Source organism: Equus przewalskii, chromosome 17 (genome assembly GCF_037783145.1).
Source record: "Equus przewalskii isolate Varuska chromosome 17, EquPr2, whole genome shotgun sequence".
NCBI classification, from domain to species: Eukaryota; Metazoa; Chordata; class Mammalia; order Perissodactyla; family Equidae; genus Equus; species Equus przewalskii.
The window spans coordinates 59,941,503-59,966,800 of NC_091847.1; the positions used below are offsets into that span (position 1 = coordinate 59,941,503).

The window sequence follows — 25,298 nt, forward strand, 5'->3', positions numbered from 1 at the left end:
ACCGAAAAGTATTCCATCGGTCATTATAAACAAGTTCTACATAGTATCTGCAAAAGCAAAGAATATGTCATACTAGTCATTCTGAATAGTACCCACACAATACAGGCATCCTTTTGAAGACAAGCTCAAGAAGTTAAAGAGGGCCTCAGAGCACCTCTGCCTTTTTTTTTTTTACATTTTTTCTAGGTTAACAAGCTGTTAGCTGTAGTTGCATAGACATTAACACACAAAAGCTGTAGTTGTGTATTTTAGAAGCTGAAAATTGCATTTTGAAATATACTCATTCTGGGTCACTGGGTTATGCAAAAACATCCCATTAAGCTTTGATAATAAAATATTAAAAATATTTTCTACCTTATTCTTATTATTTAACAACAGTGGGAACTGAGCAGATAGTGCTCTGTGAAAACGAAGTACCAAAATTGAAGACATTTTTTTCACTGTAAATAAGGTTTTGTGTCAAGTGATATTCAGATTTGTTGTAAATCATATTTTTATTTATGACTTATGAACAATCATACTTTGTCTAATTATCGCTTTTTTATGTGTAAATAACCACCTCATTACTTGTTTATAGCTAATAAAATAATCCCATTTCTATTGAAGTTTGCACTAAGTCTATTAAGATTTTACCTGAATTAGTACCAGTTGGTGGTCTGAGTCAACATGGCAATTATTCTGACCACCTAGATAGAGTGGTCTGTTTGTCAAACTTTCTAAACGTTGCAAAAGAACAGCTCATAAAATCCTAAATTATACACTTTGCCTGTGGTGTACGGATAAACTGTTTTTCCCATAGATCTATATGACTTGTAATTGAAATGTAGGTAAATATTGAGTCCTGCACATGTTAACTAAATAACCTGAATCAGTTACACATATTTAGAATAGTATGCATGTTTTGATGTCTTACTGTAAGTTATGAAAATTTTATTTAAAAATTACTAAATAACTGATTTTGATATGGAATTATATAGAAACTCTTCACGTTTTTATCTTGAATGTTAGAGCGTATCATTACAATGTTAAAATACTTAAATGAATATATTTCATTTACTTGTATCAGGTGACCTTATAGATTAGAATGTATAATGTGTTGTTGGCTAGACATTATGTGGTGTTCAGATCTATTTTAACAAATATGTATTCATGTTTTGAATTGTTAAAAACCTTGATCTGATACTTTTAAAATAACACAATTTTCCAAGGTAAATTTCTTATTAAGAGCAAAGATTAAATGTAATCCCCACAGTCCTTATTATATTGTATAGGTCTCTTATTTCATTTTTTCTCAGTTCAAAGTCAGACTTGATTGACCACACATTTAGCCCGTGCTGCAGATGATACAAGTGTTTAAATCTCAGCTCTCTCGCTGTTTTTCTTCATTTCTCTCACCCACACAAACTCTTACATGAGGTTTGATGTTACTTCCTTTCTTTTTAAGCGTCGTGGTGACGTATACCATGCAGTTCAAGGATGTCAAGTATGGGCTGAGAAGAGTTTAAAAGAAAAAAAAAGTATTGTTTTACAGTTGAAATAATGTTTTCTTCTTACAGAAGAAATCGTACAGAAAATGACAAAGGCAGTATGAAAGATGTGTATGGCTGTATTTTTTTCATTCTAATCTCAACAAAAGTCATTTAACTAAAATATGCACAAACCTTTAGTAAATAATTCTAATTTGTTTCGGTTTTATATACTTTTAGATGCTGCTGTTAATTCTGGAGAACTGTGGTTTGTGAACTTTTACTCCCCGGGATGTTCACACTGCCATGATTTAGCTCCCACTGTATGTATTTTTACTTCCTGATTATTCAAGTTTTTTTATTTCTCATTGATCTGTTATTTGAGTGCTTTTTTAATATGGTAGGGTTTTTTCTATTAATAATAATTCTAATTATCAGAAATAATTATGTATTTTCACATATGTATGATTTTGTTTGCTAAAAATATTCTCCTTTAATGTATAGCATGAAGAGTATTCAAGGTAAGAAAAATTATCTTATCAGAGAAATACTTAAATTTTCTTTTTTTCTCGTAGTGGAGAGAGTTTGCTAAAGAAGTAGATGGATTACTTCGAATTGGAGCTGTGAACTGTGGCGATGATAGAATGCTTTGCCGAATGAAAGGAGTCAACAGTTATCCGAGCCTCTTCATTTTTAGATCTGGAATGGTGAGGGATAAAGTTAGCGTTTTTTAAAGTTGTGGAACTTTATAACAAGGGAAATACTAAAGATACATAATATGTGAATTTGTAGATGTTTTGATTTTTAAGTCTTATTTTAGGTGCCATCTAACTAGACTTTAGTCACAGTAAACATTTGGATTATATTATGAATACTTTTAGACGCCATTGCTTTGGCTTTGCTCTATTTCAAAATTAAATGTTTGCTAATTTCGGTTTCTGTCTTAAAGAACATAATATAACCAATATGTGTACTTATTGGTATATGTATACCAATATGTACTTTATAGTTTACAAAATATTCTACAGATATTGTCTATTTGAATATAAAGTCCTAGTATCCCTGTTTCCCCCCCAGTTTTAACTGATAAAACTGAGACTAAAACTATTACAAATAGTATTGTTAAAATGTCTTACATGGAATCTATACAATCAAGAACCCCAGCTTGTCATTTGGAAATACACTGTGCTATTGAGAGACAGATCTTACTGTGTTATTCAAAATAATGTGGAATCAAAAGTGCTTGGTCTTGTTTTTAGTGAGTTTTTAAAGGAAAAAGTAAAAGATGTTTCTCTTTTTAATTAAAAAAAAAAATAGGCTGCAGTGAAATACCATGGTGACAGATCAAAGGAAAGTTTAGTGAGTTTCGCCATGCAACATGTTAGAAGCACAGTGACAGAATTGTGGACAGGTAATTTTATTTTCTTAATTTGCTTGGCTCAAAATGCTTTGAAATTGGTATTTTAAGTTTTTCGGTGGCAGTATTAATATTTTGGTCATAATATTGAAGTTTTAAAATGTCTGTTCCGTGCTTCTTAGAAGGGAGTTGTGTCATTTGTTCTGACCTCTACTAAATAGTAGACATTTAACAAATGAATTACATTTTGTAGAAACTAAAACAATTAAGATTGGGAAATTGGTAGGAGATAGGGTTAAGTGAAAAGGCAACTTTCAAAGTGCAACTACATGGTTAGTACCCAAGTGTTTTGTTGCTTTCATAGGTATACTGTTTCAGGCAGTAAATCCGTGCCTATCCAATTTAATTTTAAAGTTTAAAAACTCTTTCTCCTAATCTTAGGCTTTTAATTTAAGTGACTTTAGGTGGGTTATTTAACTACTCTGTACTAACCATGAATTGATGTATTCACATCTAAAGTGATGCTCGAATCATTCATTGAATACCAGTTATGTCTCTGAAACTATGTCAAATAGTAGGGCTGTAGAACTATAGGATATAATCCCTGCCTTCAGTGACCTCATTATTTTAGCATGAAAGACGTTAGTAAACCATTAAAATGCAAAGTAGTGACTATTATGATGGAGGTAAGCTTAGGGGGAAGCTTGAAGGATATGAAGGAACTCAGGTGGAGAAAGAGGAAGACTTAGAAAATATTTCTTGAACCAGGTCAGACCCAATCTGTCATGAAAGTGAAGAGGAAGCCTTAAAAGATCACTGTATATTTGGGAAACTGACAATACTTCATGAAGCTAACAAAAAGATAGGCAGTGGGATGGAGTAGGAGGGAAAATATGGCTGGCTGAATGGGTAGACAAGGCTCAGATCACAAGGGGCCTTACTTGCCAATTTGAGTCTCTTTCTTAATGAAATAGTGAGTTTAGATTTTATGTGATGAAAAAAATGGAGAGCCAATGAAGGAATTTGACATAAGAGGATTTTTAGGAAATCTTGAATCAGAATGGATTGGAAGAAGGTGAGATTAGAAGGGAAAAACCATTTAGAAAACTTTCCAGTATCAAGTAATAAGTGATGAGAAATTTGCTTTATTTTCTTTTAAGGAAATTTTGTTAACTCCATACAAACTGCTTTTGCTGCTGGTATTGGTTGGCTGATCACTTTTTGTTCCAAAGGAGGAGGTAATTTTATTCTTTATTCTGTTATGATGAAGAAACTGTGACATTGAATTTTTGGGTAACAATCTTCTTCCAGCTTTATTGAGATATAATTGACTTGTAACATTGTGTAACATTAAGGTGTACAACCTGTTGATTCCATGATTACCACCATAGCATTGGCTAACACCTCCATCCTGTCACATCATTACAATTTCTTCTTTGTGGTGGGGACATTTAAGATCTACTCTCTTAGCAACTTCAAGTATGTAATGTAGTATTATTAGCTATAATCACTATATGCTGTACATGAGATTCCCAGAACTTGTTAATCTTGCAACCAGAAGTTTCTACCCTTAGACTAGGTGACAATCTTAAGTTTGCTACTATAATTGATTATTCAGTACTTCAGACTACAGTTTATACCCGATGTTACAATTTCTTATTTAATAAATGTTTACTGTTTTTATTATTTTACACATAGAGATTATAAAATTATTAATTTCTTAAAGTTTCATTGATGGTTTATGTTTGGTGGCAAGTTTTTCAGCTTAATCATACTCGTGATAAATTGTACCTTCAGATAGCCTCAGATGTATTTGGCAGTTTGCAAAATTAATTAGTTGCTGTCAGATATAAACTTCCCCAAAAATAATTTATTGGAATTATTGACTTTACCTCATACTTAGGCATATCAAAAATGTATATGTAGTTGCCTCATAAAATTATATATTTGAAGATGACAACTTTGCATTTCCAGGAGTCTTTCCCCTAGTAAATTAAGTTGAAAACTCAGTACTCTACATACCAAACCACAAACTGTAAGCTGTATTCAGACAATGAGATTGGTTAAAAATTGGTCCCAATATTACAAAATATCCTAATTCATTAATACATTTCCATATGTTTAATCCCAGCATGGGTCTTTTCCCCACACTTCATCTCTCAGCCTTTTTGCTGCTATGTTGAGAAGGTATTGCCTTGCAACTAAAGTCAACCACTCACCCCATCCTGTAAGACCTATGTTAAGAAGCTATTGCCTTGCAGCAAAAATTACCTTTAAACTAAGTCTGTCATCTAGGGATTTTGTCTCATTTTGCCCTAATGCACAGATTTCTGTCTATTCCACACTTGAAGAAAACTTTCTGACATTCTTTTACTTTTACCCTGCGTAGATTGATTTCACTTACTCCTCTAGGCTCTGTGATGCTACAGCTCCCTTCCTTCTAAATCTCTCTCATTGTATCCTAGCATTCCTAGTTACAGAACTTTCATAAAAATAGTGAAGAAGCTTTTTTAAGATTGTACTGTATTTTAAGGATTCTTTACATATCTTTGTCAAATAGGTCCATTACATTTTATTTCCCCCAAATCATGAGATTTCCTGGATAAAGGGGGTTGTTGATAGGGGGAGATGTTTGAGAGTAAGGTCCTAAAGAGATGCTTGAGAAAAAATTACTGCTTTTCTCTTTAGCTAGAAATCCTGGGAAACTAAGAGGAGGGAGTGAAAGAATGAGAGAGAGTGTGTGTACGTATGTGCGTGAAATGAGACTTTGACCTCAGGATCTACCTAGTGAATGAAGGTCTGTTTACCAGTGGAGCCCAATTCATTGCCTCAGTACCAACATGATAGCTTAGGGGAAAGGAAATGAAAGTATGGCCTTAATAAAGCTGAAATTGCCTCAGAAGTTTTTTTTTACCCCTAGATTGTTTGACTTCACAGACACGTCTCAGGCTTAGTGGCATGTTGGTAAGCATCAATTATTTTATAAAACTATATCGCCATGTTAAGAAACACATTTAAAAACTGATTCCAGATATTTTCTTTAGTAGTTTGTTGAACACTTAACTCACTTATTTGTAATCTTTGTTATTTTTTGATAAATGTATTCATAGCTATACATTTTTTTCTAACTGATTAGCTGTGTTCAATACATTTTGACATGTGGTGCTTTCATTATCATTCACTTCCAAGTAGTCTGTAATTTAATTGTGAATTCCTCTTTAACCAAAGAGTAATATATTAGTGTTTTTGTCATTTCCAAACTTTATTTTTTGTTGTGTTATTTTGTTATTTTGTTATTTATTTAGCCATCATATTATGGTTGGGAATATAGTCTGTGTGTTGTTGATACTTCAATACTGTTGAAGCTCCCTTTGTAGGTTGGGAGTTTGCTAGTTATGAAAATTGTGAAAGTTCTATGTGAGCTTGAAAATAATATCTTTTCTATGTATGTTAGGTATAATTTTTACATCTATTAGACGAAATTCATTAATTTATTCAAATCAATTTTTGAGTGTTCTTTAAAAAAAGTTTAATTTACAATAGAATAGTTGTGTTTTTGCTAAATAGAGCTAAATCCCTTTAACTTTTTTTTCCATTTACAACATGACTTATTTTTTGTTTTTTCACTTTAGGATGGTCTTGTTAATGTAGGATGGATGGACTGTGCCACACAGGACAACCTTTGTAAAAGTTTGGATATTACAACAAGTACTACTGCCTATTTTCCTCCTGGAGCCACTTTGAATAACAAAGGGAAAAGCAGTATTTTGGTATGAATCATTGTAATTTATTTACATATAAATGCACACACATTCAAATACATCATTTTGTAAACAATGAGCAAGAAAATGAATCCGTTTATGTCATTTGATTCTGGAACATTTAATTATTTAGAACAAATATTTAATTTCTGGGATTCTGCTTAATACATACTTCAGTTTGTAAAGTCTGCTATGAGGATTTTTTTTTCCTTTTTTGTTGAGAAATAATTGATATGCATCACTAAATAAGTTTAAGGCATACAGCATCAGGGTTTGATTTACATATATTGTGATATGATTACCACAATAGGTTCAGCTAACATCCATCTTCTCACATAGACATAATAAAAAGAGAAAGGGACAAAGGTTTTTCCTTGTGATGAGAACTGTTAGGCTTTGCTCGCTTTTCCTATATATCATACAGCCCTGTTAGCTATAATCATCACGTTGTACATTGAATCCATAGCACTGATTTATCTTCTAACTGGAAGTCTGTACCTTTTGACCACCTTCCTCCAGTTCCCTCTCCCCACCACCCTCCACCTCTGCTAACCACCAGTTTGATCTCTTTTTCTCTGAGTTTTGTTTTTTTTTAAGATTCCACGTACAAATTAGATCATACAGTACAGATCTTCCTTGACGTACCATTTGCTTGAACTGTCTTTTTCCATCGCTTCACTCTCAGTCTGTGCATCTGTAAGGCTAACGTGAATCTCTCATGAGCATATTTTGAATCTTTCTTTTTTTTAAGTGTTCAGCCATTCTGTGTCTTTTAATTGGAGAATTTAATCCATTTAGATTTAAAGTAATTATTGATAGGTAAGGACTTACTATTGCCATTTTGTTAATTATTTTCTGGTTGTTTTGTAGATCCCTTGTGCCTTGTTTCTTATCCCGCTGTCTTTTTTTATGTTGTGTTGTCTTTTGGTATCAGTATGCTTTGACATCTTTATCCTGTTCTTTTGTGTAATTACTGCAGGATTTTTCCTTGTGGCTGCCATGAGGCTTACCTAAGATATCTTAGACTTAGAACACCCTATTGTAAACTATTAACAACTTCAATAGAATGCATACATTTTACACTTTTACTTCTCTTCCCCCTCACATTTTAGGTTATTATTATGACTTACGTGTTTTTTATATTGTGTAACTAATAACAGATTATTGTAGTTTATAGTTATTTTTATTAGATTCTTTTTTTTTTAACTTTTACACTAGAGTTGTAAGTGAATTATGCACCACCGTTACCATATTGCAGAATCTAACAATGACTCTACCATTACTAGTGAGATTTACACTACCTTTTTATGTTTCTATGATGTTAGTTAATGTTCTTTTACTTCTACTCAACTTCCTTTAGCATTTCTTGTAGGGCAGGTCTGTCTCGTGGTAATGACCTCCCTCAGCTTTTGTTTGTTCGGTCAGTCTTATCCCTCCTTCATATCTGAAGGATGGCTTTGCTGGGTAGAGAATTTTTGGTTGGCAGTTCTTTCTTTCAATATTTTCAATATGTCATCCCATTCTCTCCTGACCTGAAAAGTTTCTATTGAGAAATCTGCCAGTAGTCTTATGGGAGTTCCCTTGTATATAACTTCTCTCTTTTCTCTAGCTGCTCTTATCTTTCCTATGACTTTTGACAGTTTGATTATAATGTGTCTTGGTGTAGCCCTATTCAGGTTCAACCTATTGGGGTCCTCTGGCCTAGTGGATCTGGATGTCCATTTCTCTCTTCAGGTTCAGGAAGTTTTCAGCCATTATTGCTTTAAATGTACTTTCTGTCCTTTTCTTTTTCTCTTCTCCTTCTGGAATTCTCATAATATGAATATTGTTTCTTTTCATTGTGTCCTGTAATTCCTATAGGTTTTTCTTTATGTTTTTTCATTTTTTTTTCTTTTTGCTCCTCTGAATGGGTAATTTCCAATGTCCTGTCTTCCAAGTTGCTGATTCCTTCTTCTGCATGAGTGAGTCTACTTTTGAAACTCTCTATTGAATTCTTCAATTCAGTTGTTTTTATTTTTAAATTCTAGAATTTCTGTTTGGTGGTTTTGTTTTGTTTTTGTTTTTTTGGTGAGGAAGATTGGCCCTGAGCTAACATCTGTTGCCAATCTTCTTCTTTTTGCTTGAGGAAGATTGTCACTGAGCTAACATCTGTGCCAGTCTTCCTCCGTTTTGTATGTGGGACGCCACCACAGCATGGCTTGATGAGTGATGTGTAGGTCCATGCCCAGGATCCAAACCAGTGAACCGTGGGCCGCCAAAGCGGAGCATGCGAACTTAACCAGTACATCACCCGGCTGGCCCCCTGTTTGATTTTTTTTGATGGTTGCTGTTTCCTTGTTGAACTTCTCATTTTGTTCATGCATTGTTTTGCTAATATTGTTTAGTTGTCTGTGTTTTCTTCTAGTTCACTAAACTTCCTTAAGAGGATTATTCTAAATTCTTTGTCTGACAGTTCATAGATCTCCATTTCTTTTGGGTGAATTATTGGAGCTTTATTAGTTTCCTTTGGTGGTGTCATATTTACCTGATTTTTCGTGATCTTTGATTCCGTACACTGCTATCTGTGCATTTGAGTAATTAGGTTCCTCTCCGAGACTTTACTGGTTTGCTTTGGCAGAGACAGTTCTTCACCAGTCAGCTCAGTTTGGGTTTCTGAGTGTGTCTGCTGGTGGTGTTGTTGGGCAGCTGGGGTCTGCTATTATGGTCTATTTGGGGATGAGGCAATTGTTCGAGCTCTGAGGACAGGGATGGCGGTGGTGTACCAGTGGCTGAGAAGAATTAGATAGGACTGCCAGCTTGTTTCCCTACCCAAGTGAAGCTGTAGGATGGGCTTCACAGTTCCTGGATTTTCTGGTGTGGCTTACTAGGTGTCTGTGACTGGGTACTGTAGTCAGTGGTAGAAGGGGATATGAATTAGCTTCCCTGCCCTAGCAGGGCAGCAGGATGTGGCTCAGGGCCTGTATATCTCGTTTGGGGACCTGAATCAGGCTAGAGTGTGCACCGAATTCCCTAGTCAGGTAAGATCACCTGTTTCACTCTGCAGATAGGGAAGCCACAGGCTGTGCTCTCTATTCAAGTGCCACAGTAGGAGGGCTGTTGAATGGGCTATGCAGCTCCTGTGTGCTCTGGTTAGGTTCCCGATCAGACAAGCTGAAAGTTATATTCAGCAGTGTGTGAGCCTACAGATTAGATTCCCTGCCCGGGCACAGCGGGAGAAGCAGCTCTAAGGCCGGTAAAGCTCTTTCTTTGTTGTCTTAATGCAAGCCAACCTGCACCCCGAGTTCCCTGGCTGAACAGGGCCACTGGCTTTGGCTTGAAAACTGTCATCTCTACCTGCCTGCCTCTCAACTCAAGTGCCACTGGGCCGCACAGCTTCTAGGAGTTGTCACCAACCCTTCTGGTCACATGGGTTTGAAAGATACTCTCCACAGTAGCTGAGGCTGTCTCAGCTCCCTTGCCTGGGCAGGAGGGAGAGAGGCCACTCTAGGCTATCACTTTCCCAAACAGGCTCACCAGTTGGGAGGAGCCAGAAGCTACCCTCAGCCTTAGCTACGACTTAATCCCCCTGCTTGTGTGTTGCTTGGGAACACTCCCCACCCAGTAGTGGCTTTGCCCTGGTGCAAACAGCTCTGCCTGCCCGCCTCTTGGCTTGAGTGCTGCTGGGCTGCACTGCTTCTAGGAGTTGTTGCCAGCCCTTCTGGTCAGATGGTGCCAGAAGACACTCTCCACAGCAAGTGGGGCTGTGATTCAGCTCCTTGCCTGGGAGTGAGCAAACTGGGTTCTAGGGCTGGCGTAACCCCTTGTTTGAGGATCCAAGTCAGGCAGATCTACACCCTGCCAAGTTCCCTGGTCAGAGTGCGCTTGCAACTTGGTTCTGCAGATGAGGAAAGCCCCTGGTTGGGATTACTGCTTGGACACTGCTGGGATGAACTCAGTCTGCCAAGACCTGTGTGCTGGCCCCTCCCCCCTTCTCCATTACAGCCAGATGCCCCTGCATTCCCTGTGGTGCGAGCTCAGAGTAGGGGCTCCTGCACAGTGACCCACAGTGCTGGGGGACGGTCTGATTGTTTCCCCTGGGTTCTCCTTTCCCACTAGAGAAACCGGAGGCTCAGAGGAGACCTCTCCGTGTGGTGCTGCACTGGCCTGGGGGAGGGGCAATGAGGTCAGCCTATAGCCACTTCTCTTACCCTGCTAATGCAGTCTGTCTTGGTCTCTGAGTTGCAGGGGGTGGTGCCTCAACCTTGATCCCATGTTCTGGGATTCTCTTGGGGGTGTCTTGTTCTTGAATAGTTGTTAGTTGTTCTTGTGAGGGGGAGCAAAGTCAGGAACAACCTATGTTGCCATCTTGGTGACGTCACTCAGAATTATTTTTAAACGGGCTTAAACCAAAGGTATGGAATACATTTGTAGGTTAAATGTATTGTTACTGGTTTCCATTTATTTGTGTATTTTCTAATGTTAAAATATAGATCGTTGGTAGGTTTGTCTGGGACCTGGTGTCTGTTTTTTTAAAGCACCCTGTTAGATTCTGGTAGAAACTGAATTTGGACATCTACTGGTGTGATTCACCTCCCTAATTTTACAAATGAGGAAACTGAGCTTCAAGCTGGTGTCAAGGAACTGGGATAAATAATGGGATATTGGATATCCCAAAAGAAAATAAAAGACTTTAATAAAGAACAAACTGCCTTTAGTTTTCTGTGTTTTAATTCTGCTTTTTTTGATGTTGATAAAGATAACATATTTATTACAGAAATTCATGTATGATACGGAAATATATAAAGAAAGGTGCAAAATTCACTAAAACCAAATCACCCATAGACAGGCACCGTCAAATCTTGGTAAATACCTCTTGAGATTTCTGAAAAGCACCTTCAAATCTTGGTAAATACCTTTTCAGATCTTTACTTGTGTGTACATAAAGTTATGACTTGGCGCTGATGACTCATCAATTTTCTATGGCCCAGACCTCTGCCCTACACACCAGACATCTGTATCCTACTGCCTGGTCAACATCTCCCCTGGGATATTAATTGATTTCTCAAACTTAGATATCTGTAACGATGGTCCTGATGTTTCCCCATAAATCTGCTCTACCCTCAGTTTTCCCCATCTCAGTTGATGAAAACTCCATCCTTTATCATTCAGGCCAAATACCTTGGATTCATTCTTGATTCTTCTTTTTCTCGTACCCTATAATCAATTCATCAGGAAAATCTGTTGCTCTGTCTTTAAAATCTTTTCATAATCCACCTCCATTGCTACCAGAGCACTTCTCACCTTATAACATACACTGTAATTTACTTATTTGCTCTTTCATTATTTTTCTCCTGCAGTAAATTTGGATTTTTTTACTGATAAATCCCAAATGCCTAGAAGAGTATCTGGCACATAGGTACTATATATAGTGCCTACTTATGTGCAGTATATTTATATATGTGTATATATAATAACAGCCAGCAATCCCTGAATAGTAACCCATTGACTAAATGTGACATACCTAGCCCTCTCTTGATAGATATTTGTTTCTACTTTTTCATGATTATAAGCAGTGTTATAATGAACAATCTCTTTCATCTTTGTGCACATCTTCAGTTATCTGTTTAGAATGAGATGGCTGTGGCAATTTTAAGGTCAATCCATGTTGCCCTACAGGAAAGTTGTGTTTGTTTACACTGTGTCGTCAGTTCATGAGGATTCTGCATACTCTGGCCAACACTTAATATAGGCTCTTGACTTCACTACTCCCATCTTGTAGTGAGATCTTTGGGCTTTTTGATATAAAACTGCAAGCTCGGAAGTGATGTTAGGAAACATAAATGAGTGCTACTGGAAATGTAATAACAAGGAGTAACAAACTCCTTGTCCCTCCTAAAAGCATTCAAGTTTTAAAAAATGCAAAACAACACTATGCCAGCTAAATATGCCTGGAAGGTGAAACTCAGAGGCTAGACAATATCCTTTGTAGATGTAACTACCGAGTTTTACTCTAAGACAGGTTTATAACGAGCTTCCAGTGAATTAATCACTCACATATTTATGTAAGCTGCTCTAGGAGTGTTTTTAGTTAAGTCCTCACGATGAACATGACTGAAGTGAATCAGCTATAGAACTGAGGCATGGAAGATTTCTGTTTTGGCCTTTTAAGCCCTTTGGTAGCAGAAATTATTTCATACAGACCTTTAAGAATATTTATGCTATAGATTTTTTTTAAAAAACAAAAACAAAGGGCCAGCCCAGTGGCGCAGCTATTAAATTCACACATTCTGCTTCGGCGGCCAGGGTTCACGGGTTCGGATCTCAGGTTCAGACCTACGCACCGCTTGTCAAGCCATGCTGTGGCAGGCATCCCATGTGTAAAGTGGAGGAAGATGAGCACAGACGTGGGCTCAGGGCCAATCCTTCTCTACAAAGAAAAGGATTGGTGGTGGATGTTAGCTCAGGGCTCATCTTCCTTAAAAAAAAGAAAACAGAAAAACAAGTTTTAAGAAAAGAAACTTAGGAAAAACTGAGTTTTCGCTTCTGTCATACCCATTCTTTCTATCCATGTGGTTATTCTCATGTTGAGCACAATTAAGCTGTGAATACAGTGGTTGGCTCCTGTAAGTTTGTAATGGAGTTTTAGATCTTTCAAGTAATAGTGGAATTGTCAAACATAGATGGTTCATAATGAAAGATATATATTAAACTCTGTGTTGTCAACCTGCATCTACCTTTTCTTGATACGATCATGGCTGCACTCTTTGTAGTAACAGCTGTTCCACTGAGAATTAGGCCAGCAGGAGAGTTCTGAGAGAAAAATCTGCTGAGGACAAAACACGGACAGAAATAAAGGAGATTTGTTGGAAAGGAGGTGTGCCTTGTTCAGGTCTTTGTGTTTTTAAAAAAGAGCCCTAGATCTAAAACATAGTTCAGATAAGATCTTATCAGTATATTTTACTCTGCAAACCTCCTCGGTGGTTTGGTCTCTGGGTATTATGGCTGAAAACTTATATAATAAACAAGGTCAATTCCAATTTTCCAGTTATAAATTCCTGTCTTAATTCCTATTATTGTTTGGAGTATGAAGTGTCTTAGATCATCCACTATTCTAGTGTTTTAACAATTACTAAAGAATTTGCAAAGCATTGGCATTCTGTAAAGCATGTTAGCATTAAAATTAAACCAGACATAATAGAGCTTTCTCCTGATGATTCCGAGGCCCCTCCAAGGTTACTGTGAGGATTATCATAGTATACACAGCACAGTTAATAGAAAATGCCAGGTAATGAAGCACCTAATACTGGAATTTATTTTACATCACTATTTTTAAGAAACAACTCAGTTATACAATTTTTTAATAATTGCCCAAATATGATGTACATTTTTTTTGAAAAAGACATTTGGAATAAATAGTTTGAAAACTGTTTAACTTCTATAATTTTTTTTTCTTTAAAGTTCTTCAGGGGAAACTGAAACAAAACAAAAACACTTAAACAGATGTTGAATAAAATGATTACAGTATGTTTCTCTTATTCTAGTTTCTTAACTCATTGGATGCTAAAGAAATATATTTGGAAATAATGCATAATCTTCCAGATTTTGAACTACTTTCGGCAAACACACTAGAGGTAATATTTTTATAGTAATAAATGTTGGTAACATTTCAAGTCTTAACGTTTGAAAGTCAGCATTTATTTTATTCATCACCAGAGAGAAAGCAGCAGTTTGAAAAGGTTATGTATCGGTCAGTTCTAGGTTGAACTGATTGCTGGAGTTGCTGGTGGTGCCCCTTCAGGGAGGAGCTGTAGCTCTGGAAAACTTAACCAGTCCTGAAGCTGGGCTTCAGGAGCATCAGGAACTGCAAGATTCTGATCGCAAAGCAACTTTGAGTCTGATTTGGAACTTTATGTTCTTGCTTACAGAACTGTCTACAATGTCCCTGAGAATTAAGAAGCAGCTTTAGAGATAATCAGTTCGTAGTAGAATCAATCATTTTTTTCTCTTTATTGATCCCAGAGTATTCTAAGTCTATGTCCCTACAAAACTTTTTGTTAAACCTGAAAAACCTGACTTCCCCACCTCCGAGCTTTTTAGGGATGTGTTGTTAAACCATGTATTTTTCTTGGAACAGTCGTCTACTTTAAGACTTTATAATTTAGTGACTCATCCATCTTTAATGTTGCATAATTGATTTACATAGCATTATTCCAGATAAACTACAAAATAAGAATATGAATGGGTCTGAATTTTAGACAGTATTTTGAAGTAATGGGTAGGGTGGTTAAAATTAACTTCAAGTCAAAGAAATAAAGATTAGAACTCTTAGAATTTCCCATCTCTGACATTTCTTTCCTTTCATCACTATTTTTTAATTGCTTTTAAGGATCGCTTGGCTCATCATCGATGGCTCTTATTTTTTCATTTTGGAAAAAACGAAGATTCAAATGATCCTGAGTTGAAGAAACTGAAAACTCTACTTAAAAATGAACACATTCAAGTAAGAAAAATGTTTTCTGCTAGTGTGCTTTATTAATTTAATACATGACATTATATTTTAAATAACATAAAAATGTTTGAAGTTCTATGTTAAGAAAGCCCTAAGTGCTCTTGTTCTTCTATTGTGTTTTCCTGTTTTCTATTAAAAATTGACACAATATCTGAAAGTGGTTAACCTTCATTTCTTTTGAGTAGCTGGCATGTGATAAATCTGTATTATATAATTTTTCTGGGATGCATATGGTAGAAAAGTATATGATAGCATGTGAGTGACTATTTCTCTACGCCTATGCCAACCAAGTATTATCATTATTTATTAATCATCACCATTCTGATAGGCTAAAAGTGATATGTTAATATTCACTTTCATTTATTTGCTTTCTAAAGGGGTTGAAAAAAGTTTTTCAAGATCATTAACAAATCATAATTCTTCTCTACTTTATTTTCTGTGCATGTCTCTGGCTCATTTTATTTCTCATGATGGGATGTTTGTCTTTTTATTTCTTAATGGATCCTCTGTCTTACATGCTGCAAATATTTTTTCTTGGTTTGTCATTTGCCTACTAGTTTTCTTCCACACTGTATGAAAATGTTAACCTTCTTCTTTATTATTTCTGCTTCTGTGGTCTTACTTAAAAAATTCTCTCTCTCCCCAACCCCAAGATTGTATAAATATCCTCTACATTTTTAGAAGGGTGGAGTTCTTATACAGCTTCATATTTTCTTGGAAATTTCCTCTCAGATTTTTGAACTTTCTAGGACACTTTTTTTTAACTAAATTGAGTCTCAGTGTTAAATGTAAATTAATTATTTCTGTCTCTTTGTGGCCCATTAACTTCTGTGTAGAAACTGTGTTGCTAGAGTAATGTCACTTTTGGATTGTCTTTATGAATATTTAATTATATGGATAAGATTTTTTTTTTAATCAAATTGAACCTTCTCTTTCTTCTTTAGATTGGCAGGTTTGACTGTTCCTCTGCACCAGACGTCTGTAGTACTCTCTATATTTTTCAGCCATGTCTAGCAGTATTTAAAGGACAAGGAACCAAAGAATATGAAATTCATCATGGTAAGAAGGGGGAAAAAATGATAAAAATTTATCTTTGATTTCAAGTAGCAATTTTTTAATTGTATTTGTTACGTTGTTCTGTGTGGACATGCTTATTGTAAATAATTTTGCTCTCGTTTATTATTAAATGTGTTTCTCGTAGGGAAAGATATTTTGAATTATATATAGTTATTTTATCTCTTCACTCTTCTTTTTTAAACATCTCTTTCCTTCTAAATATTTTGAACAATGTTTCAGCAAGAACTCTGGTGACATGTCAGGCTAGTGAAGAATTTAAGGGTCTTGTTTGTTGACAAAACTAAGCAACAGCTACAGTTTCCGTTCCAGTGTGCTAAGTGTAGCATCTCAGCTATTGTGGGCAATTTCTATTCTTTTGGATTTTTCCTCCACAAGACTACTAAACATCTCCATTAACTGCTTTGTTATCTCTCTTGAATTGATAATTACATTTCTACATTTCAGCTTGTTTGGGATTTTAGCTCTCCATTCATGTAAGTACACTTCCAATTCCTACGATTCCGGATGCATCATAATCCCTGTTCTGAAAAAGGTTAAACGTAGCGAAAGAGACATACAGACTGCTAACTGTAACATAGTTAACTGAGTAACAGGTATTGATATTATGCCTGCTACGTGATAAGCGCTGTTTTAGGTGTTAGGAATGCAAAGTTGTGGGACACGGACTCTGCTCTCAAGTAGCTTAAAATATTATCTGGTGGGGGTGAGAGGAGGGGTATCTGTAAGAAAATATGAAAAACACTGTAATGGTCATATGTATAAATTACAAGATCAAATCAAGACACTTCTGCGTAGTGTAGGTTAGGAGATGATAATTGAACTGAGATGACATTTGAATGCTCAGTTTCCCAAAGCAAATACAGAAAAACGAGAATTGCTATGTGAGCAAAGTCTTGGCAAGATAAACCTAACCGTAACTACTGTTTATTCAGTACTTTCTGTAAGTCAGACATTTTTCTAAAGACTTTGCATACTTTTGCATTTCGATTTTTATCTTCACAACAATCCAGCAAGGGGAGAAAACTGAGACTCAGAAAGGTTAAGTAACTTGCCCATGACAAACAACTAGTAGCTGGTTAAGCTAGATTTTATGACTCCAAAGCCTAGGCTTGTAGCACTGCTAAACCGTGCCACCTCCTCAAAGTGCTAGAAATGACCAAGTTTTAATGATAGAGTTCCGTTCTTTTTTACCCCTGAAGTATTTCTCAGATTGCCCCTCTTTTGTGCTTGCTGTCTTATTTCAGGCCCGTCGTCTCCTTCATCTGCTATAATAACTTCTGATACAATTGCCTGTCTTGTAGCCTTTCCTCTTTATAATTGATTACTTGTTTATTTGCAGTTATTACCCTAGAACATTCTCCTGTCACTTTTCTCCCTTGACTCTCTTGATTTCTTCTAGGATATACTCCAGTTTCCTTCACGTAGGAGCAATGACTGTCTGTTTTGTTTGCCATTCTATCTCCAGCACCTAGAATGGTGCCTGGTGCACAGTAGGAACTCACTAAATAGCTGCTAAAGAAAGAGGGTACATTCATGGTCTGCCTCATTTTTCTAGCGACATCTCCCACCTCTGCCCCTCCACATAATCTTACCTCCAGCTGCTTGTGGATCCTTGAAATTACCATGTTCTTTCACTCCTCTGTGCCTTCACACAAGGTTTTTCTTCTTCTTGCTTTGTAATCATTCCTTCCTGTCCCTCAAAATATTTAGCAAACTGCAAATCACCCTTCAAAACTTAGCTTAAAGCATTTTCCATCCTGAGAAATATACCGTGAATCTCCAGGTACTTCCTTTTGCTTGCTGTCACTAACTTTAAAGCATAACTTCTATTGTTTCTTTGGATTTAAATAGATAGTGAGCATTTGCATGTGCCAGGTATAATACTAGGGAGTAAGGAAAAATGTGAACAATACTTAATCTCTACCTTAAAGAACATTACGGACTGGAAGGGAAAACAGACAAGTATGTCGACAAATTTAAGAATGTCTGAAGTGAGGAGGAGTATTCTATTTGTGAGTAGTTAATTACCCAAAAACTTAACTGCTTAAAACAATAAACATTTATTAACTCACACAGTTTCTGGTGTTGAGGGTCTTCTCATGAGGTTGCAGTCAAGGTAGGCAAGGGCTGTAGTCACCTGAAGGTTGGACTGTATTGGAGGATTTGGTTCCAAGCTCCTCAGGGGATAGTCAGAAAGCTTCAGTTCCTCACCTCGTGGGCCTGTCCATAGGGCTGTTCACAACACGGCATCTGGCTTCTCCCGGGATGAATGATCAAAGAGAGACACACATACATACGCAGAAACAACAGTATCTTTTATTCTCTAATCTCAGACAAGGAAAATCATCACATCCACCATATTTTATTGGTCACACATCAGCCCTGGTACAATAATGGTATGAGCACATGAGGTAGAGACCATTGGGAGCTATCTTGGAGACTGACTACTAGAAGAGATAAGCCTGGGTTACACTTAGGAGGAATAATTTTCTAAGGTTAGAGGAAGTAATCTTTTCATTGAGATCTAAAGTATGGTTACCCAAATAAAGAGGTGGCAAACACATTCCAAGCACAGGAACCAGCAAATGTATTCATGGACTCTAGGATAAGAGATCCTCATTTATTCTTAGAAAGCAAAAATTTCAGGATAGCTGGAATGTTGAGAGTTAGAAAAGAATGAGACTTGATGCTGGAAAGAGCACTGGGAGTGCAAAATATATGTTTCGTCTGTCAGGTAAAGGAAGTGAGACTCTTTTCTCAAAGCAGAGGCATTTATGGATTTAAGTAGAGATATAATTAGTTTTACATTTTAGAAAGGTGACTGGCTGCCTGGAATGGATAGAAGCAAAATTGGAGGAAGGGAGAGCAGGTAGAAGCATGATGCAGTTATTTATATAGGAGAAGTGGCTGCCTTATCCTAATTATGGTAATATGAATGAAAAGAAGTGGACAAATTTTTGAAATACCAAGAATACAAAATCAGTATAACTTGATTGTTTAGATGTGGGGGAGTAAGAGAAGGAAGCCCAAGTTTCTGACTGGTGAATTGGCAATTGAGTGACTGATTGCACCATTCAGTGAGTAAGAGAACACTGGGGGAGGAGTTGATATGGAGTAGACACCCTGGTTCACAGTTGAATATAGGCCTGGGCCTCAGGAGAGGAATTTGGGCTGAAAAGGTAGATAAAAATAATCATCATATCAGTGGTAATTGAAGCCTTGATTGAGGATGAGCTTGTCTAAGAGTGAATAGTGAGACAGGCTCAGGGCCCTAAGGATCATTTTTAAGGGATGGTCGAAGATAGGGGAATTCAAGATGCAATTCAGGCGGCAGCAGCTAAAGAGGGAGAAAAAAGCAGGAGAATGTGGTGTCGTTTATGACTATATTTAAATACTTGTGAAAATGTCTCTCTCCTCTACTGAGCTATGAGCTCCTTAAGGAGAAGGACTGTGTCTTTTATTTTGCATGCCCTCTGGCATTTAAAACAGGATCTGACACATAATAGGTGCTTGACTTAATATTGACTGTTGAGTGAATAAGTCAAAGAGCACATGGGAAGATGGACGATGTGCTGATTGAGAAAGGTATATTTGCCAAGCCAAGGAGTATATTCTTTAGGCAGTGGCAAATGATCAGAGGTCTTTAAACAAGGAGACAACATAATCAGGTTAATGTTTTTGTAAATTGACTGTGGTACAATGTAGAAAACGGATTAGTTAAGGCAGATGGGGCAGAAAGTCCACCTTGGTTATTGCAGTAGGAAAGAAAGAAGGCAAGAGTCACTCTGGGATATCTTATTTAGGCACCCAGCAGATGATTATGCCATTGCGAAGATAGTGAGTAAAGGAGCAAGTTGGGTGGAAATAACTTCGATCTGGATATATTATGTTTGAAATGTATATGTGACATCCAGGTGAATATTTCCAGGGGCAGGCAGTTGGTAATATAGGTTTTGAATTCATAAGAGAAGTCTAGGTCGAAGAAACAGATTTAGGAGTTAGGCCATAGTAGTAGTTCAGGTAAGCATAGGAATTCAAAGAAGACTACAAGGAAGGTATTATTCTGCCTTTGAGGATGGAGCATTTCAAAGAGATCTTGACATTTTAACTGGTCCTCTAAGACACAAAAGGGTAGAGGAAAGGGTGCTCCTGGCAGAGCAAACCTATGTATACATAGTGTACAGAACAGTGAAACCTCACCAGCATCCATTTGTTCATAAGCTTATGTTCTTTTAATATTTTTAAGAATAAAAACTTCAAAATGTTTCTGTAGATAAAAGAGCAGAATGTGGATTTTAATTTTTCTCTTACTCAATTTCAAAGGAAAGAAGATTCTATATGACATACTTGCCTTTGCCAAAGAAAGTGTTAATTCTCACGTTACCACACTTGGACCTCAAAATTTTCCTGCCAATGACAAAGAACCATGGCTTGTTGATTTTTTTGCGCCTGTAAGTTATTTTTTTCTGTCAACTTTCAATATTGTTAGATTTTCTTGTCATAGCAAAAAGACATTTACTAGATAACCTTGAGCCATGAGTATAAGAATTATGTTATTCAGTTGTGGCCACTGTCACATATTGCTTCTAAGAGAGCACTGATGTACTTGCCCCTTTAAGGATTAAGTGTATAAATGCCTAAGAGTTGCAACTAAGTATGTTTTGTCTTACTTAGCATATTGCTTGTTGCAAAAGTGATGTGTTTCTTTGTTTCATTTGGCTCAGTTCTTATGAATATTTTTTCTGTTGTAGTGGTGTCCGCCGTGTCGAGCTTTATTACCAGAGTTACGGAAAGCTTCAAAGCATCTTTATGGTCAGCTGAAGTTTGGTACTCTAGATTGTACAGTTCATGAGGGACTCTGTAACATGGTAAGGCAAAGTGTAAAACATTTATTGTCATTAATATTTTTGTAAAATAGAGAGCTTTGGCAGTCTGGTATTAAAATGATAAAATAACTTTCAAATGTACACCTGTATTTAGAATAGTAACAAATTATTTAAACAAATAATTTCAACAAAATGATAGAAAATTGTGATTGGATTAAAGCATGGATAGATAATATATGTGGCTGAATGTAGATATGGTCTTATTTACCAAATCAGGAAAATATTTATTTGACTTTATAAAATATGTGACTTTTCAATTATGTAAGATCTTTATTTTTTTTAACTTAATGTTAGCTTTTGGCAGTCTGTAGTTTTTATTCTTTGGCTAGTGTCATACTTGTTTTAAGTATAGTTAATAGAAGGAGATTCAAGCAATGAACGAGCTTTTTGAAATCTTTACTTAAAAATATTTTCTTAGGTTAATATTGACTCTTCAGTTCCAAGAAGAACTAGAAATTATATATCTCTTGGTGAAAGTATATAATACCACCTATAAAATATTCTTGGAGAAAAAAATCAAACCTAAATCAAATCTAGCCCCCAGATCTATGAGTGTAAAGGAGATCCAATAACAGATGAACACAAGTGACACCACGGGCATGCAAGCTGCAAAGCCCAGCGTGTGGACTGTACAGGAGAAACGGCCAGCTTAGTGGACAAACTCATTGAAAGGGGGAAAAAGAGAATTAAGACACTTAAAGACATACCAGTCAAATTTTAGGCCTTGTTTGGATGCAATTCAAACCAACTGCAAAAAATAGATAATTGGGGAAATTTGAACACTGACAATATCTGATGATTTTCAGGAATTACTGTTAATTTTTAGCTATGAAAATGTTAGAGTGGTTATATTTGGGGCAAAGTGCTTGTATTTTAAATATACTAAACTATTTATGGATGAAATGATAAATCATCTGCCATTTGCTTTAAAATCATCTCGGGTAGGAGCAGAGTGGCAGAGGGCATAGTGAGAGCAGGGTAGCTGTGCATGGATGGTTCCTGTAGCTACACAGTACATGGGATTTTAATGCTCTCTGCTTTTGTGTATATTTTAAATAATTCATAAAAAGAAATTTTTTTAAAAAGAAATGGAGAAGAGAGGAAGAGAAAAAGTGGGAAATGAAGGGAAAAGAAAGAAAGCAATGTGTTTTAAAAACAATAGAAGTAAATATAGGCTGAGATCTTATCGCATCTGTATGAGGAATAATTTTTCACCACACACACACACACACAAAGGATAAAAAAATTAATGTTTTGGCTACATTAAATGTTAAAACTATTGCCAAAGAAAGAGACACTGTAAAGTTAAGACAAACAACAGACTGAGAAAGTATTTGTAGCACATGTAACTGACAAACCTTAGTGTTCAGAATATTTAAAAGCTATAAATAAATGTGGTAGTCTAAAAAAAAAATGTTTACAGACATTTCGTAAAAAATGAAATCCAATAAACATGAAAAATGTTCGACTTCACTAGTCATCAAGAAAGTACACATTATAACAGTAGTCACTTACCCTCCCCATCCATCAAATTAACAAAAATTTAGAAATCTGACAATAGCAAATATATGGATGAATTATCCTATCACACAGTGGAATACAATAGAGCATTTAAAACTAGATGTATCTTTACCAGCATGGATAAATCTCAGAAATACAATGTAAAATGAAAAAAGCAGATTGCAGAATTAGTATAGAGTTTGATAAAATTTCAGAAAGTTTCTAAATGCTCAAACATTACAGTATCCCGTTCAGAGATACATGTGCGTGGCGAAAGTATAGAAACATCAATGAATTGGATACACAGTGACTTCAGGATATTGGTTGCCCCTAACGTCAGGGAGGGAAGGAAATGGGATCAAGAAGAACTTCCAGCTGTCTGCCAGTATGGCAAAAAAGTTAATTTTCCTTAAATATAGAGGAGGGATATATAGGTATTTATTAGATTATTCTCTCATCTTTTCACGATGTTTGAAATCTCATTAAAATAAATTTTAAAAAATTAAATAAAGCCTTTGGTTTTGAATGTCTTGTATGTGATTTTGAAAACATCCCAGTCACTTCATGTCTCAGCACCTCAGTTTCCTCATCTATAAAGTTGACATCGTAATTTTAGCTTCTGAATAGAATTGAGAAACTACACGGTTAAGTGCTAGAAAGGTGCTCACACATAGTAAGCATTTGTTAATTGTTAGGTATAATTGCTGTTTTGTTAATCTAATCAGATATTTGAATTTGCACTCATATTACAAAAGTTTGATAAATGTTTCCATTGTTTTTTCTAAAATTATTTTTGAATCCTAGCCAAAGATTCCAGTTTGCTAATGAGTGTTTGTCAGCTTTAAGGATGCAAAGTTCAGCTACAGCAAATCCACAGACAGGGATCTCATTATAACTTAAAAAATACATAAAATGAAAATTAAAGCTGTAGAGAAATGCTTCCTGGCCTAGTGCTCATGTTAATTCCAGGAAGGAAATGATAGTATTTTGTACCGTAAAAGCTATCTTGAATAAAGAATAAAAAAGTAACCACGTTCTTAGGGCATGATTCATATTTCTTTAACCTAAAATACAGTTATGTACACATTATTAATTTATTTGCTTATTCTTGCTATTTTATTTCCTTGATTTTTTTCTATGTATAGACAAATTTTGGAGTATTTATTATGATCTCAAAAAGAGACTCGAGGTTAGCCTGCTCTTTATAGCCACATCCACCTTGGTTCAGAAGAGTAAAAAGGGGCCAAGCTCATAATGACCTGTGATCACTTCTCAGTGTTTTAATGCCTATGGATTTCATAGCTAATGGAGTAGCTATAAATAAGGGTCAGGTACTCATCAGTGCAACTGTGAATCCATTTCCTTTGCTAAATTTGGCTAAAGTTTTTCAGTCACCAGCAATTTAGCAATGAGTTTTTTAAATCTTACTGTTGTTGTTACTTAAAGGCAAGCTGGTTATAAATTTGAAAACAATAGGTAAAATGTATAAAGTCTTTGTTTAATTTGTATTCTCATTCCTAACAGTATAACATTCAGGCTTATCCAACAACAGTGGTATTCAACCAGTCCAACATTCATGAATATGAAGGACATCACTCTGCCGAACAGATCTTGGAGTTCATAGAGGTATTTTAAATTATAGCCTGTAGCTGTAAATCCTTCTGTGGATGTGTATATTTTGTATGAATATTTAATATTTTTTTCATGCCAAAGCATTATTTTCTGACAAGAAAATGAATTTTTAAAATTTTTCTAATGTTTTACTCCTGTTATATACTACCATAAGCTCTGAGAATAAGTCTGTTTTATTTGTTACCTGGTACAGTGCCTTGTAGTTAGTGGACACCTCTATTTACTGAATACATGAAATTGTACTTTTACATAAAGCTTTGTCACCTCCTTTCTCTGTTTTCTCTGATAGAAACACCACAGATTATTTCTTTTAGGTCCCGTATAGATGAGATAGGAGCAAGTCCACTATTTTCCAGGAAACATGTGGTTAAGGGCAGTCTTACCCCACCCCCCGGTGGAGGGCCTTTTCTCACCTCAGCAGTTTATGCTTAGCCTGCCGTGTTATTAACACAGAAGTGCCCTATGTCTATACATCTCCTTGTTTCTCATTAATAGTCTTGATTGACTAAAATAGTTACAAGTGCCTCCTAAGAAAGAAACCAAAAATTCTAGCTTATTATCCATGGAATGACCATTCTGCTTTCTGTTCTACTCATCTCTTCCTCTGACAAAGTGATAATTTTTTGTATTGTGGTTTTTGTTTTTGATTTTTTCCCAAAGAAGTGAACATCTTTGTTAGTATTACCCAGTCATGGTAGACTGAAGGACTGGGCACTTCTGTGTTAGAACAGCATTTAGAGCAAGTGATCTGTAGAGAGATTGTGCAATATCTCCAGTCAGACTATCAGAAAAGTGTAATAGTAGGTTTTCCATTAATAATTAAAGAGTTATTTCCAAACAAATCACTGGTTCCAGAAAGAACTGTATAGCCAATGTAGACATCTGGGCAGCTCCTGGAATTCTTGCCTCACCTACCTGTAACCTTAACTAAAGTTGCCTCTTTTCCCTACCCACTGTGACTTTAGTGATACATAGAAATAAGAAGAAAATATACCTTGATTTAAGAAAATTGATGGACAAAATCCAAACTTAAGAAAGAAATTAGGGATCAAATGATTTGCTATAGATTCTCTTTAAATATCCTTAAGTATCTTTTGATTATTCAAAAACAGGAAGTTTTCTAAATGACAT

The 25,298-nt window shown here is 35.8% G+C and overlaps 1 protein-coding gene across 5 annotated transcripts in view; it reads left to right on the forward strand.

Moving 5' to 3' along the window:
* The window catches only part of DNAJC10 (DnaJ heat shock protein family (Hsp40) member C10), a 53,298-nt gene that overhangs the window by 16,443 nt on the left and 11,557 nt on the right, over nucleotides 1-25,298 (forward strand). For all 5 annotated transcript variants that reach the window (XM_070580383.1, XM_008523691.2, XM_070580381.1 and 2 more), the window contains exons 5-16: nucleotides 1,707-1,789; nucleotides 2,042-2,173; nucleotides 2,784-2,877; nucleotides 3,984-4,061; nucleotides 5,744-5,787; nucleotides 6,456-6,593; nucleotides 14,105-14,194; nucleotides 14,950-15,063; nucleotides 16,017-16,131; nucleotides 20,473-20,600; nucleotides 20,901-21,017; nucleotides 24,060-24,161. In XM_070580383.1, coding sequence (XP_070436484.1) covers nucleotides 1,707-1,789; nucleotides 2,042-2,173; nucleotides 2,784-2,877; nucleotides 3,984-4,061; nucleotides 5,744-5,787; nucleotides 6,456-6,593; nucleotides 14,105-14,194; nucleotides 14,950-15,063; nucleotides 16,017-16,131; nucleotides 20,473-20,600; nucleotides 20,901-21,017; nucleotides 24,060-24,161 — 1,235 coding nt within the window. The remainder of the gene's footprint in view (nucleotides 1-1,706; nucleotides 1,790-2,041; nucleotides 2,174-2,783; nucleotides 2,878-3,983; nucleotides 4,062-5,743; nucleotides 5,788-6,455; nucleotides 6,594-14,104; nucleotides 14,195-14,949; nucleotides 15,064-16,016; nucleotides 16,132-20,472; nucleotides 20,601-20,900; nucleotides 21,018-24,059; nucleotides 24,162-25,298) is intronic.